General features: G+C 39.4%; 1 protein-coding gene across 2 annotated transcripts in view; it reads right to left on the bottom strand.

Moving 5' to 3' along the window:
* Nucleotides 1-3,893: 3,893 nt before the first annotated feature.
* Nucleotides 3,894-15,378, bottom strand: part of ACTR10 (actin related protein 10) — a 34,541-nt gene continuing 23,056 nt past the window's right edge. For both annotated transcript variants that reach the window (XM_054448109.1, XM_063651648.1), the window contains 5 exons: nt 14,818-14,897; nt 14,659-14,732; nt 8,229-8,310; nt 6,419-6,620; nt 3,894-4,320 (listed from right to left, as the gene is read on the bottom strand). In XM_054448109.1, coding sequence (XP_054304084.1) covers nt 4,139-4,320; nt 6,419-6,620; nt 8,229-8,310; nt 14,659-14,732; nt 14,818-14,897 — 620 coding nt within the window. In that variant the 3' untranslated portion in view covers nt 3,894-4,138. The remainder of the gene's footprint in view (nt 4,321-6,418; nt 6,621-8,228; nt 8,311-14,658; nt 14,733-14,817; nt 14,898-15,378) is intronic.

Raw genomic sequence — 15,378 nt, 5'->3', positions numbered from 1 at the left:
GTGATTCAGTAAGATGGTGATTATAGGATCTTGGCTTTTGTTGGGTAATTTGGGGGAGGGTCTAAGTAAGTAGGGGTTCTGAACTGGGTGCTCTCAGAAAACCAGGGCAATTCTAGGATCTGAAATCTTATCTATAAGGATGGCAGACTAAAGGAGGGATAAAGATGAAACTGATAAAGTAAGACACTCCTTTACCAAGAGGGATGTTTGGTGTTTTCAGTTGGACAGTGACCAACTTGTCTGAAGTGTATGTTATGTGAAAAACAGAAGAAAAGCATAGTTTGCTGAAAGCGTCACATCAATCTGTAATAGCATTGAGGCTTACCTGTGTTAGATTAGTTCCCAGATGTCAGGCACTTCTTGCTCTTCTCAGCCCACCCTAGTCAGGACTTCCTGCCCCTCCCGGCACACCCCACTAGTTACTAAATTGTACATGAAAAGGTCATCATTCATCTCCACAAAATCGAATTGTTAATTGCAAGGCCTAATTTACTTGGACTATCAGAAATTTGTTACAAATTTGATCACTGCATGCTGGATCCGCATCTCCCCCTTGGCTTCCAGGACACTAATACTTTCTTGTTTTCTACCCTATCTCACCAGCTACTTCCTTTCTCTCCTATCTCTTCACTTGGGAATGCTCCAGGGATGGGTGAGTCCTTGGTCCTCTTCTTTATCCACACTTATGCACTTGGTGATCTCACAGTTTTAAATACCAGATACTTGCTGATGATTCACAACTTTTTTTTTGAGACGGAGTCTCACTCTGTCACCCAGGCTGGAGTGCAGTGGCATGATCTTGGCTCACTGCAACTGCCGCCTCCCGGGTTCAAGCAATTCTCCTGTCTCAACCTCCCGAATAGCTGGGACTACAGGCACCCGCCACCACACCCGGCTAATTTTTGTATTTTTAGTAGAGACAGGATTTCACCATATTGGTCAGGCTGGTCTCGAACTCCTGAGCTCGAGTGATCCACCCGCCTCGGCCTCCCAAAATGCTGAGATTACAGACATGAGCCATTGTGCCCAGCCGATTCAAAACTTTTAAGACAGCCCAGATCTCTCTCTTAAATGTCAAACGTCTATATCCATTTGGATGTGTAGTAGATATCTCATACTTAACATGTACAAAAACTAATTCTTGATCTTTGCCCCAAAACTTGTTTCTCCTGTAGTTTTCCTTTTTTTTCCCCATTAACGGTAACACCATCCTTCTAGTTGCATGGATGAAAAATATTGGAAACATTATTGATTCCTATCTCTCCAACCCCATTGTGAAAGTGTCTTTCAATATTCCCCTCCCATATTGACTGTGAACTTGGCCATGTGACTAACTTTGGCTAATAGGACAACAGAAAGCATGATGCAAACAGTGTCTTGAGGAGAACTCACACAATGGAGCTTGGATCCAAGCTGCCAAGTAACAAATCAGTATTCTGAGACCACCATGCTGAGGGAGCCTAAGCCAGCCATGTGGAGAAAAGCATGTGGAAAACAGAGAAAGCATGTGGAGAGGACTGACACTGAGACTTGTAAACAAGGCTGTCCTAGACCTTCCATCCCAGCACACCAATTAAATACAGCCAGGTGGCTATCTCCAGCTCATACTACGTGGAACAGAACTGCTCACCTGAGTCTTGCCTGAATTCTGACCCACAAAACCATAAGCAAATAGGATTCATATTGTTTTAAGCTACTTTTAGAAGTTTGTTACATAGCAATAGGTAACTGAAACATCCACATAAGATCTATCAGGAAATCCTGTTGGTCTACCTTCCATGTATCCAGAATCAGGCTTCTCATCTTTACTGCTAGCACCCTGGCTTAAAACATCATCTTACTGGGATTACTGCAATGGTTTCTTAACTGATTTTCCTGCTTCAGTTTGTCTCTCTAAACTCTATTCTTAACACAACATCCAGAATAATCCGGTTTAAACAAGCCAGATCTTGTCATTCCACTCAAAACCCTCCAATGGCACCCTGTTTCACTCAGTAAGATGTATCCTTACATGATATCCACCCACTCCCCCATCTACTATTGCTTTTCTTCTTGCTCACTCTACACAAGCCAAATTGGTCTCCTTGTCAATCCTGGAATATGTTAGGTATGCCTTTCCTTAGGGGTTTTTTGTTTTTTTTTTTTGAGACAGGGTCTCACTCTGTCACCCAGGCTGGAGTGCAGTGGCGTGATCTTGGATCACTGCAGCCTCCACATCCCGGGTTCAAGCAATCCTCCTGCCTCAGCCTCCGGAGTGGCTGGGATTACAGGCATACAGGACCACACCTGGCTAATTTTTGTATTTTTGGTAAACATAGGGTTTCACCATGTTGACCAGGCTGGTCTTGAACTCCAGACCTCAAGTGATCCACCTGCCTCAGCCTCCCAAAGTGCTGGGATTACAGGGATGGGCTGCCACAACTGGCTTCCTCTTCTTACAAAGATGCCAGTCTTACTGGATCAGGGTGCCACCCTAATGATTGCATCTTAATTTGACTACATCTGCAACTCTATTTCCAAATAAGGTCACGTTCACAAGGTACAGGGGTTGGGACTTCAACCTATCTTTTTGAGGGACATAATTCAACCTATAACAGAGGGCTACATTCCTTAACTTCAGCCACTAGTTGTCTGCTACTTTACAGCTAGTTTTAAAGCTCTATTTCAGTCACAGATCCTGTTTTTGATATTATTCAATGATGAAAACTTCTCATAAATAATCTAAATTCACCAAAATATGAGGTCAATATAAATGTAAAGTTCATGTTTACTGAAAAAAGAGATAATGTTAATAAAATAGTAAATCCATCCAATTGGCAAATAATAGTATACCTATTCCTGGCAATCCTCCTGGGAGGTTTCAAAGTTAAGAAATAGACAAGCCTTGTTCTAATGGAGCTTATATTCCAGAAAAGAAGATAAAATCTCTGTTGAAACGATTACAAGGTAAAAGTTAGAAGTGCCCCAATTATGGATACTGTGCTTAAGGAAAGAGTGCTATGGAAGAGCGGTAGGATTAGAGGACACAGGTATCCCGAAAGAATGAAGCCAGCAAAATTTCAACAAGAGGTCGTTCATTAAAAACAAATGAAAAAATAAAATAAAAGTTAAATGATTGAGTACATATTTCAAGAACCTCTGCCCTGAGAAGATATAAAGCACAAACGCAAAGATTAATGGCATTGTGAATACATTTTTATAAAGCAGTTGTAACCTTATATAAAAATGAAGTATCTTTTTTCTTAGAAATGTAGAATTGCTCATTAAAAAAACTGTAAAGTTAAAAAGTGAACATTTCCACACTTTGCTTAACAAATTCTTGACTATGTCACCAAACATTCTCAGTCCAAAGATCAAATATATTTCTGGAAAAACAACATTATTATAATATGGACACCCAAGTACCAAAATAAATTTTTTTTTAAATGGGCCCATGTTAGTATTTGAAATAACTGGTAATGGTTAACACTATTTATGCTTTAAATGGAGTTACTGCTGGAAACACAATTAATGAGCCCAGAACAGGTTATGTGAACTGTGGAGAAATACTATTCTTTTTGAAAAACAAGCAACATAGGCCGGGTACGGTGGTTCACGCCTGTAATCCCAGCACTTTGGGAGGCCGAGGCGGGTGGATCACGAGGTCAGGAAATGGAGACCATCCTAGCTAACATGGTGAAACCCCGTCTGTACTAAATATACAAAAAATTAGCCGGGTGTGGTGGCGGGCGCCTGTAGTCTCAGCTACTCAGGAGGCTGAGGCAGGAGAATGGCGTGAACCCAGGAGGCGGAGCTTGCAATAAGTGGCGATCGCGCCACTGCACTCCAGCCTGAGTGACAGAGCGAGACTCCGTCTCAAAAAAATAAAAAAGCCACACAACAAACTTCCAAAATCAAACTGCTTTACTATACTTTATTGATATAAATACAACAAATCTCAATAAGTACCAGCTACCATTTTACCACTACACAAGAGAAACAAAGTCAAAAGAATTATATATTAATGCAAAGAGTAAACACAGAAAGCTTTCACTTCCACTATAGTCCTCTATAACAAAACATCCTACATACTTTGTACAATTTGCTTATAATTGGTTAAATATTTGATATGAAGCAAGGTTGATTTTTAATCAAACTTCTATTTCTCAGTGGAAAACGCTCTCTTCATCAGAGGTGGTTGAGTTTTCCCGACATCAAACATCATTTCCAAAGGTGGGTTATTGAGAGAACACCAATCAGGTATACGGCCCGTCTGATTATAATATTCCTTTGAAACAGAACGGCTCCCAAGTATATCTTGTAATGCTCCAAAAATAGCCCCTGTGTGACAAAAATATTTTTTATAGCTAAGATGAAAACTTTTACCAGAAAACTTTATGTACATATACATCTACTTCACTATATGACAAAAGTGGACTGGTAAAATTCAGCAATGCATAGCCACAATCTTCAAAGTAATTCCAGTTAAGCCATTCTTTATTTTACATTTTGAATAATAGGGTAAGCCATAACTCCATGTTAAAGTAATTGAAATGGCCTTTAGCAGATAATAGTGAATATGATAACAAGTATTATTGCATTTAAAAGCAAGTGAGATAGAGTGGAGTGAAAGTATTTTCAACTTTGTGTAAATACAAGCAATAAGATTCTGAGTTTTCTCTCTCACAACTAAGGTTACATATCAATAAATAAAATGGTACTGCAAAACCCAATAAACATCACCATAATGTCCTAACATTCTATAGTGAAGACCTTATTAAGACCCACAAGGCAGTCTTTTAAAAACAATTCCATTACTAAATCAATTTGTCCTAGATCAAAACTATGTTTTGACCAAATTCTACAAGAAATAATATAACATTCATTTTAAAATGCCATACTACTTTGTTTCTCTCTCTGAATGTACAATCCTGATACCTTCTAGCTCTAACTGCATCATAAAACACATATCAGAATGTATATAAATGTACATATTCATGATTGTTTTTCCCTTCAAAGTAGTTACAGCTGACCCTTGAACAATGCAGGGATTAGGGGTGTGGACCCCCAAGCAGTTGAAAATCCATGTATAATTTTTGACTCCCCGAAAACTTAACTACCAATAGTCTACTATTGACTGAGAAGTCTTACCAATAACATGAATAGTCGATTAACACATAAACAGACCAGTATCTATCTATATATATATTTATACATTCATGATGTATCTTTTTCTTAATTTTTTTTGATATTTCTAGGCTACGTGGTTTGTCTATGTTTTTTCAAATTGTTGCAAATCTCCAAAATTTTTCCAGCATATTTCCTAAAAACAGCATATGAGTGGACCCACATAATTCAAACCCATGTTGTTCAAGGGTCAGCTGTACTTATTAGGTTAATTGCTTATTTCAGTGAAACCATCACTACTTAAAACATTTAAAGAACTCAGTCACAAATATAGTCATAAATTAAAGAGGCCAATTTTCATATGTGGCTCACTAGCTTTGGAAGACATTAAAATAAACATTTTAAGAAATGGTAAGCCAGGCGCGGTGGCTCACACCTGTAATCCCAGCACTTTGGGAGGCCGAGGCGGGCAGATCACCTGAGGTCAGGAGTTTGAGACCAGCCTGACCAACATGGAGAAACCCCGTCTCTACTAAAGATACAAAAAACTTAGCCAGGTGTGGTGGTGGGCGCCTATAATCCCAGCTACTAGGGAGGCTGAGGCAGGAGGATTGCTTGAGCCTGGGAGACGGAGGTTGCGGTGAGCTGGGATCATGCTATAGCACTCCAGCTAGACAGGCAACAAGGATGAAACTACGTCTCAAAAAAAAAAAGAAAGAAAGAAATGGTAGCATCACTGGAATAAATTCATAGCTTTCACTATTTGAGAGATGACTTTAACTAAATGAGGACGTTTACTTAATATCACAGTGCAAATGCCAAGAGAAACAGATATAAAATTCTGAAAATTAATACAATTTAAGAAAAAGTCAGCTGGGCGAGGTGGCTCATGCCCAGCACTTTGGGAGGCTGAGGTGGGTGGATCACGAGGTCAAGAGATTGAGACCATCCTGGCCAACATGGTGAAACCCCGTCTCTACTAAAAATACAAAAATTAGCTGGGCGTGGTGGTGCGCGCCTGCAGTCCCAGCTACACGGGAGGCTGAGGTAGGAGAATTGCTTGAACCTGGGAGGCGGAAGCTGCAGTGAGCCGAGATCACGCCACCGCACTCCAGCCTGGTGACAGAGTGAGACTCCGTCTCAAAAAAAAAGAAAGAAAGAAAGAAAGAAAGAAAGAAAATGTCAGTGTTAGTTCTATTTATAAAGTGGGCAGTTCTGAACCCTGAATGATTTATTCTAATATACTCATTAATAGTGTCATTCAGAGACCAAATACTATATAATCATTACATTTTAAAAGTGAAATTCTTACCTCCCAACCAGGCCACACAATTAGCTTTTGCAGGTGGGGTATGAATTCGAAATGTCTTAGTGCCAAGTGCTTTTTTATATTTTGGTTTTTCTACCAAATACCTTATTTCTGCAAGCAATCTGTGGAGAAATCCTGGCAACATAGAAGTGCCACCTATGACTACCAAATTCTCTGCTAGTTGCTTCCTGGTGTCTATCGGACACTGTTATTAAAAAGAAAAAAAGGAGGATTTATTCTGAACTGTATAAATAATGCTTGACTGAACTTAAGAAAATATACATATTATATATACTATTATTATACATATGATTATTATTATACTACAGATTAAACAGGTGATCATTTGTATCACAAAAAGGGCCACAGCAAGGTTTCTTTCATGTAGCAAATATAACCACCATAAAAATACTGCCAAATATATACATAAACTTCAAAGATTTTAAAATATTTTAAAGTCTAAAAGTATAGAATTTTACATTCCACAGGGCATATGTGAGTGTTCTCACTGTCAGGGTAGCAATGATTAAGTAGGGCAAAGAGCATGAGAAGAAATAACTTCTCTTTTTTGGGATAAGGGAAGTATGTGGAAATTTAATTTTTCTAAGGTGTATTCACAGTGCCAGTTGTTAAGGAGGAAGATAACACTCCTAGAAAAATTATGGTTCTACATCAGTTCTCTTTAAGAGTTAGCAATGATCAGGTCCTTCAATGAATGGAGCCCTAGAGGTAAACATATCTTCCAAGGCAATGGTATTTCATGCGAAGTCCTATAATTACATAGTCATTAAACAAAAGAGACATATTATTGCCATATGTCCTTTGGAATTTAAAATTGAATACTATACAACCCTGAATTGGAAGGAACCACAAGCCACATTAGGTACAAAATAAAAATCTGGTCCCTGGTCTTAAAAGAATGCACATGTTGCTGGGCTTGGTGGCTCACACCTGTACAGCCCTTTGGGAGGCCGAGACAGGTGGATTACCTGAGGTCGGGAGTTCAAGACCAGCCTGACCAACATGGAGAAACCCCATCTCTATCAAAAATACAAAATTAGCCAAGCATGGTGGCACATGCCTGTAATCCCAGCTACTCGGGAAGCTGAGGCACGATACTCACTTGAACCCAGGAGGCGGAGGCTGCGGTGAGCTGAGATCATGCCATTGCACTCTAGCCTGGGCAACAAGAGCAACACTCTGTCAAAAAAAGAGAAAAAAAAGGCCAGGTGCGGTGGCTCACGCTTGTAATCCCAGCACTTTGGGAGGCCGAGGTGGGCGGATCACAAGGTCAGGAGTTCAAGACCAGCCTGGCCAACATGGCAAAACCCTGTCTCTAAAAAATATAAAAATTAGCCGGGCAAGGTGGTGGGTGCCTGTAATCCCAGTTCTTCAGGAGGCTGAGGCAGGAGAATCGCTTGAACCCGGGAGGCAGAGGCTGCAGTGAGCTGAGATCGCACCACTGCACTCCAGCCTGGGTGACAGAGCGAGACTTTGTCTCAAAAAAAAAAAAAAAAAAAAAAAAAATGCACACGTCCATGGCACTCATTATCCTGGGGTTTGGAATGTTGTAGATGCCATTTCTCAGTGCCAGAGTAAAACTCATGAACTATAAAATTTTAAAATGAAAGTTTAAAAAGTTAAAAAAAGGACCGTATTCTGTAAAAATTAATAAAATTTAATAAGCAGATTAGTTGTTGACACATATTAAAAATAATATGTGACAAGGATTGCTAGTTGCCTAAAATAACATTTAAATTTTATATTTAAAGTACTGTGATAATAAAAGGAATTTTTTGACAAGATAAAATACCTGTATAAGGGAATCCAATATTAAAGTGGCAACTGATTGCTCTTCATTATCTTGTTCAAAAAGAATTTCCACAACTGAATCTCTAATGGGATTTGAAAAAGAGAGCTTTCTGTTGGTGTCAAGTATTATAATATTACACAGAATATACCATTATTTCCATTTACCTAGTATTTTTAAGTATCAATACTACATTAACAAAGAATAATTATTAAAATACAAGGTGTTCTCATTTGTAAATGGAGAAGATAACCATGCCTGCCTCACAGGGGTTGAGGTGAAGATGCAATGAGTTAATAGAACAGGGTCTGGCATATAGGAGGTATTCCCTAAATTATTAGCTGTTACTATTATTATGTATAGATTTACATTTATTTTGTGTCCAATTATAACTCCCCAAACCTAATAAGAGAAAAGAAATAGTATTCTATGGAAGTTAGTAAGATTCAACAAGCAGATTAGCTAGTGATACAAGAGATTTATAAGCAACCACCCCCCATTTCTTTGTTTTTTAAAATAATACAAGGATCACTAGTTGCTTAATAAAATATCCATTTTCCAGTTTAATCTCAAATTAAAATTACTCTATTACTTTTTGGTAGCATGAGGAAGATCTTTGTGGTGATGAAAGAGTTCTATATTTTTAAAAAAATTATATATATTATATTTAAGGTACACAACATATTTTGATATATACATATATACACACACACATAATGAAGTAATTACTACATTCAAGCAAACTAACCTATCCATTACCTTCCATAAGCAGTAAGAGCACCCAAAATCTATTCTTTTTTTTTTTTTGAGACAGAGTCTTGCTCTATTGCCCAGGCTGGAGTGCAAGTGGCTTGATCTCGGCTCACTGCAAGCTCCGCCTCCTGGGTTCATGCCATTCTCCTGCCTCAGCCTCAAGAATAGCTGGGACTACAGGCACCCGCCACCGCGCCCGGCTAATTTTTTGTATTTTTAGTAGAGACGGGGTTTCACCGTGTTAACCAGGATGGTCTCGATCTCCTGACCTCGTGATCCGCCCGCCTCGGCCTCCCAAAGTGCTAGGATTACAGGCATGAGCCACTGCGCCCAGCCCCAAAATCTATTCTTAGCAAATTTTCAGTATAGAATACGGTGTTACTAACTAAAGTCCTCATGCTGTACATTAGATCTCTAGGCTTATTCATCACTCATAACTGCAAGTTTGTGTCCTTTGACCCTCTCCTCATTTCCTTCCCCTCCCAACTCCTAACAACCACTGTTTTACTCTCTGTTTCTAGATATTTGACTTTTTTTTTAGATTCCACATATAAAAGTGAGATCAAGCAGTATTTTTCTTTCTGTCTGGCAATAGTTCTATATCTCCATTGTTGTAGTGACTGTAGAAATCTACACATGATAAAATAACACAGAACTGACATATATTTTATGCCAATGCCAATTTACTAGTTTTGATATCATATTATAGTTATATAAGATGTTTAACCATTGGGAGAAACTGAAAGGGTATATGAGACCTCTCTGTATTATCTTTTACAACTGCCTGTTTATCTGTAGGATTTGAAAATAAAAAAAGATAAAACTCCATTTTTAAGCTGGATATATTGTGCCTCCACCCCATCCCACTAGTTAAAATATTGTATTTACCAGCCTCTGGCCAGATGCAATGGCTCATGCCTATAATCCCAGCATTTCAGGAGGCTGAGGCAGTGCAGGGGAATGGCTTGAGGCCAGGAATTCGGGAACAGCCTGAGCAGCACAGTGAGACCTCATCTCTTAAAAAAAAAAAAAAAAAAAAAAAAAAAAAAAAAAAAGTCTTTCTTGCAACTAGATGTAGTTAAATACCAGACAATGAATGAGATGGAGGCAGAAGTAATATGTCGGACTTTTTTTTCCCCCTTTTGAGACAGAGTCTCGCTCTGTGCAATGGTGTGATCCCGGATCAGCCTCCCAGGTTCAAGCAATTCTCATGTCGCAGCCTCCCAAGTAGCTGCGATTATTGGCCTGTGCCACCATGCCCAGCTAATTTTTTGTATATTTTCAGTAGAGACGGGGTATCGCCATGTTGGCCAGGCTGGTCCCGAACTCCTGGCCTCAAGCGATCTGCCCATCTCAGCCTCCCCAAAGTGTTGGGATTATAGGCATGAGCCACCGCACGCAGCCTATGTTGGAGTTTTAATTAAGAGTTAAGCACTTTCTTCTTTCCCTTCTTAGGACTACTTGCTTGAAACAAAAACATGGTAGTTAAAACTCCAACAGCCATCCTGGACCTCAAGGACAAGGGCTACATCTCAGAGACGATAGATGGAAAGATGTTTGGGTCTCTAATATGAGATGATAATATCATCCCTGGATGATCTACCTCTGAACTTTTCTTTTACTTTCAAATTTTTTGAGTAGGGTCTTGCCCTGTTGCCAAAGCTGGAGTGCAATGGCACAGTCTCAGCTCACCGCAACCTCTACATCCCAGGCTCAAGCAATCCAACAGCACTGGCATCCCAAGGTGCTGGGATTACAGGTGCGAGCCACTGCGCCCAGCCTTGAACTTCTTTTAAATGAGATAAACTTCTAACTTGTTGAAGCCACTATTTTCAGGTTTGTATAACTGTGGCCAAATCAAATCCTAACCAATGCAATACAAAATTAACTACACATATACAGGTATAAACTCTGTTTTTTATAAAATTGGGATATTATGCATAACTATTTTAAAGCTTTTAAAAATCCTTTTCAAAACATAAAATCCTCTTCATGAGACTCAATCTACTAGCTAATTTTTTCCACTTCACCACTAAAGTATACTAACTGAGGCCTGCAGTATGCTGAACGGGCATAGCTGGTCAGGCCCTTGCCACTGTGCCTGCAGACTTCTTCCACCAGTTGAGCTGCATGCTTACAAAGAGTCACTCTTCTTTTTCCAAATCTTTTGTCAGCTGATTTGATATTAAAATTACATAACTTAACAATTATTACTTAACCAATGAAATATTAAGGTAGAAAACAAGTTGTTCTTTCTATGAATGTTGAGAGCTTTGGAAAGACAAGTTAATTTTTAAAAATATTTGTAACATAGGTGAGACAACTGTGAAAGTCTAGAAGAAAATAACTACATGGATTCTGTTTATTTTTAGTAGAGATGGGGCTTCACCATGTTGGCCAGGCTGATGTCAAACTCCTGACCTCAAGTGATCCGCCCGCCTTGGCCTACCAAAATGCTGGGATTACCGGCATGAGCCACCACGCCCAGCCAACTAGATGGATTCTGTACCAAGACTGATTCCTAGTAACTTTAAGCTCTTACTGTACTTATAAAAAGAAAAAAAAAAGCTGGAAATCATAAATTATGAATTACTGGTTTATATAATTTTAAGTCAGAACTCTATAAGCAGACTTAGCCTCAAAGAAAAGGTCTTGGAAAAACATAAATACACACAAATTTTAAGTTAAAATAAAATGTTTAGTATAAGATTTTTTATAATGGTCCTTTACTTTAACCCTTTTTTTGCTTCACCACCAACTACTAGTCAGTATTGTGTCTAATTAGAAGGTTTCAATGGAACTATACCTTTTGGTAGAAACAACATGTTAGGCTGGGTGCAGTGGCTCACACCTGTAATCTCAGCACTTTGGGAGGCCAAGGCAGGCGGATCACCTGAGGTCGGGAGTTCGAGACCAGCTTGACTAACATGGAGAAACCTCGTCTCTACTAAAAATACAAAAATTAGCTGGGCATGGTGCGCATGCCTGTAATCCCAGCTACTCGGGAGGCTGAGGCAGGACAATTGCTTGAACCCGGGAGGTGGAGGTTGTGGTGAGCTGAGATCACATCATTGCACTCCAGCCTGGGCAACAAGAGCGAAACTCCACCTCAAAAAAAAAAAAAAAAAAAAAAAACCACAAAAAAAAACCAAAACACAAAAAATATGTTAGTAAATGTAAATTAATTGGGTTTGGAATGTAAGACATACTGGCTTCCTTTATTCACAACGCATTTTCCTATTATTTTGGAACCAACAATTCCATGTTCATTGAATTTTCTTTTTTTTTTTTTTTTAAAAGAAAATAGAGATGGGGAGCCGGGGGTGGTGGCTCATGCCTGTAATCCCAACACTCTGGGAGGGCAAGGCGGGAGGATTGCTTGAGTGGAGTTGGAGACCAGCTGGGCAACACAGTGAGACTCCATCTCTACAAAAAAAATTTTTTAATAAGAAAAAAAAGAGATGGGGTCTCGCTCTGTTGCCCAGGCTGAAGTACAGTGGTACAATCATAGATCACCATAGCCTCAAACTCCTGGGCTCAAGTGATCCTCCCACCTCAGCTTCCTAAATGCTAGGACTATAGGTGTGTACCACCATGCCTGGCTAATTAAAAAAAAATTTTTTTTTGTACAGACAGGGTCTCAAACTATGTTGCCCAAGCTGGTCTTGAACTTTTGGGCTCAAGATATTCTCCCACCTCCACCTCCCAAAGTGCTGGGGTTACAAGTGTGAACTACCAGCCAGGCGCAGTGGCTCACGCCTGTAATCCCAGAACTTTGGAAGGCCAAGGCGGGTGGATCACCTGAGGTCAGTAGTTCGAGACCAGCCTTGCCAACATGGTGAAACCCATCTCTACTAAAAATACAAAAATTAGCCAGTCATGGTGATAGGCGCCTGTAATCCTAGCTACTTGGGAGGTTGAGGCAGAAGAATCACTTGAACCCAGGAGAAGGAGACTGCAGTGAGCCGAGACCGTGCCAGTGCACTCCAGCCTGGGGGAAAAGAGCAAAAATTCCGCCTCGAGAAAAAAAAAAAAAAGTGTGAACTACCATGCCTGGCCTCTGTATTTTCTTTAAATAGTTATCTTCTTCTTTTATACTGAGATCCAATAAACAATCAGGAGAAAATTTTAAAAAGTAATAAATTTAACTTAAATAAGAGATTAAAATGATATAAAAATAGCTAGCAAAAAGTACTACATTCTTACTCTTTTGCTGGTCCTACCGCCTTTAACTTCTGTATATTTATGTTCATTCTTTTAATACTTCAAGCTCTACATTAACTCAAAACCTAATAGGATGTTCAATATGTTACATAATAATAATTTTTTGTGTACCTTCTGACCTTATATTTTACAAGGAAACTTTTATAATATAAATTTTATAAAGTTGCATTATAAACAAATGTTATATTGTTACTAATATGCTTATGTAAGTCTTAACAACAACTTATATTGGATCATCAGAGAGAATAGTCAAATCAATAAACGGTGAATTACTAAGTCTTAAAGACTGAGTATATTTGGAAAAATGCATTCTTTCTAACAAAAAGTTTTAAAGCAGGAGTTAGCAAACTATGGCCTGAGAATGAAATCCAGTCACCACCTGTTTTTGCATATAAAGTTTTACCGGAACACAGTCATGCTCACTCATTTAAATATTATCTATGGCTAATTTTGTATTCCAACTATAGAGTTGAGTAGTTGCAACAGAGACCATATGGACCCATAAAGCCTGAGCAATTTTTTTTTTTTTTTTTTGAGATGGAGCTTCGCTCTGGTTGCCCAGGCTGGAGTGCAATGGTGTGATGTCGGCTCACCACAACCTCTGCCTCCTGAGTTCAAGCGATTCTCCTGCCTTAGCCTCCTGAGTAGCTGGGATTACGGGCATGTGCTACCACAGCTGGCTAATTTTGTATTTTTAGTAGAGACTGGGTTTCTCCTTGTTGGTCAGGCTGGTCTTGAACTTCCAACCTCAGGTGATCTGCCCGCTGCAGCCTCCCAAAGTACTGAGATTACAGGCATGAGCCACTGTGCCCGGCCAAGCCTGAGCTATTTACTATCTGGTCCTTTACAGAAATATTTTGCTAACCCCTGTTTTAAAGTGTCATACTTCCTGCCCCACTTCAAAGAATGGTTAGTTTCATGAATTGAACTAATTCTCAATTACCTTGATAAATAGGAGATAATATATATATTTTTTAATTTTTAAAAATTTAAAAAGCTGAATAGGCAGGGCACGGTGGCTCATGCCTATAATCTCAGCACTGCTGGAGGCCAAGGTAGGCGGATCACCTGAGGTCAGGAGTTTGAGACCAACCTGGCCAACATGGCGAAACCCTGTCTCTACTAAAAAATACAAACACTAGCCAGGCATGGTGGCAGGCACCTGTAATCCCAGCTACTTGGGAGGCTGAGGCAGGAGAATTGCTTGGACCCAGGAGATGAAGGTTACAGTGAGCCGAGATCATGCCACTGCACTCCAGCCTGGGCAAGAGGGCAAGACCTTGTCTAAAAAAAAAAAAAAAAAAGAGCTGAATAAAATTAATCATGAATAATGAGGCTTAACAATAAACACTTAACTGTTAAAATGGCAATAGTGAAATAAAGGCTCATACAAATATTTTTAAAAGCCAAAAGTTTATTTTAGTTTACTACTTTGCTATAAAAATTAAGATCTAACCTGATTGATCCAAGGACATGTAAAATCTTCTCTCCATCTAATGGATAGTCAACATTTGGGGGTGGGGAGGGACGCTGAAATATACATATCATAAACATAAGTCCACACATGTTGTAACCTTTGCAAAAAGATGCTTTTTTTTTTGTTTTTTAAACTTACCTCATTATTCCCATCAATATTAAATTTTGCTGCTTGGATTTTTAGTCCTCGCTTCAGATCACTTACAAAGCAAGTACGCACTTAAAGGAAGAAAAGGAGACCTTGTTACGGCTAGTTATTATAATTGAATAGAGTGTACCTACACACCAGTTAAAACAATTCTATTCAAGTGAACATGCTCATCATCTATTCCTTTGGATTTTATAAACTCTATTAGTTAGCTAACAATAATTTGTTCATTAAAATACCTGTTTTGGCCAGGTGCAGTGGCTCATGCCTGTAATCCCAGCACTTTGGGAGGCCAAGGCAGGTGGATCACCTGAGGTCAGGAGTTCAAGACCAGCCTGCCCAACAGGGTGAAACCCCATCTCTACTAAAAATACAAAAAATTAGCCGGGCATGGTGGCGGGTGCCTGTAATCCCAGCTGCTCCGGAGGCGGAGGCAGGAGAATTGCTTGAACCTGGGAGGCGAAGGTTGCAGTGAACCAAGATCGCGCCACTGCACTGCAGCCTGGGCAACAAAAGTGAAACTCCGTCTCAAAGAAAAAAACCAAACCAGAA

The sequence above is a fragment of the Pongo pygmaeus genome, chromosome 15 (genome assembly GCF_028885625.2).
Source record: "Pongo pygmaeus isolate AG05252 chromosome 15, NHGRI_mPonPyg2-v2.0_pri, whole genome shotgun sequence".
NCBI classification, from domain to species: domain Eukaryota; kingdom Metazoa; phylum Chordata; class Mammalia; order Primates; family Hominidae; genus Pongo; species Pongo pygmaeus.
This window is presented reverse-complemented; position numbering and strand designations above follow the sequence as displayed.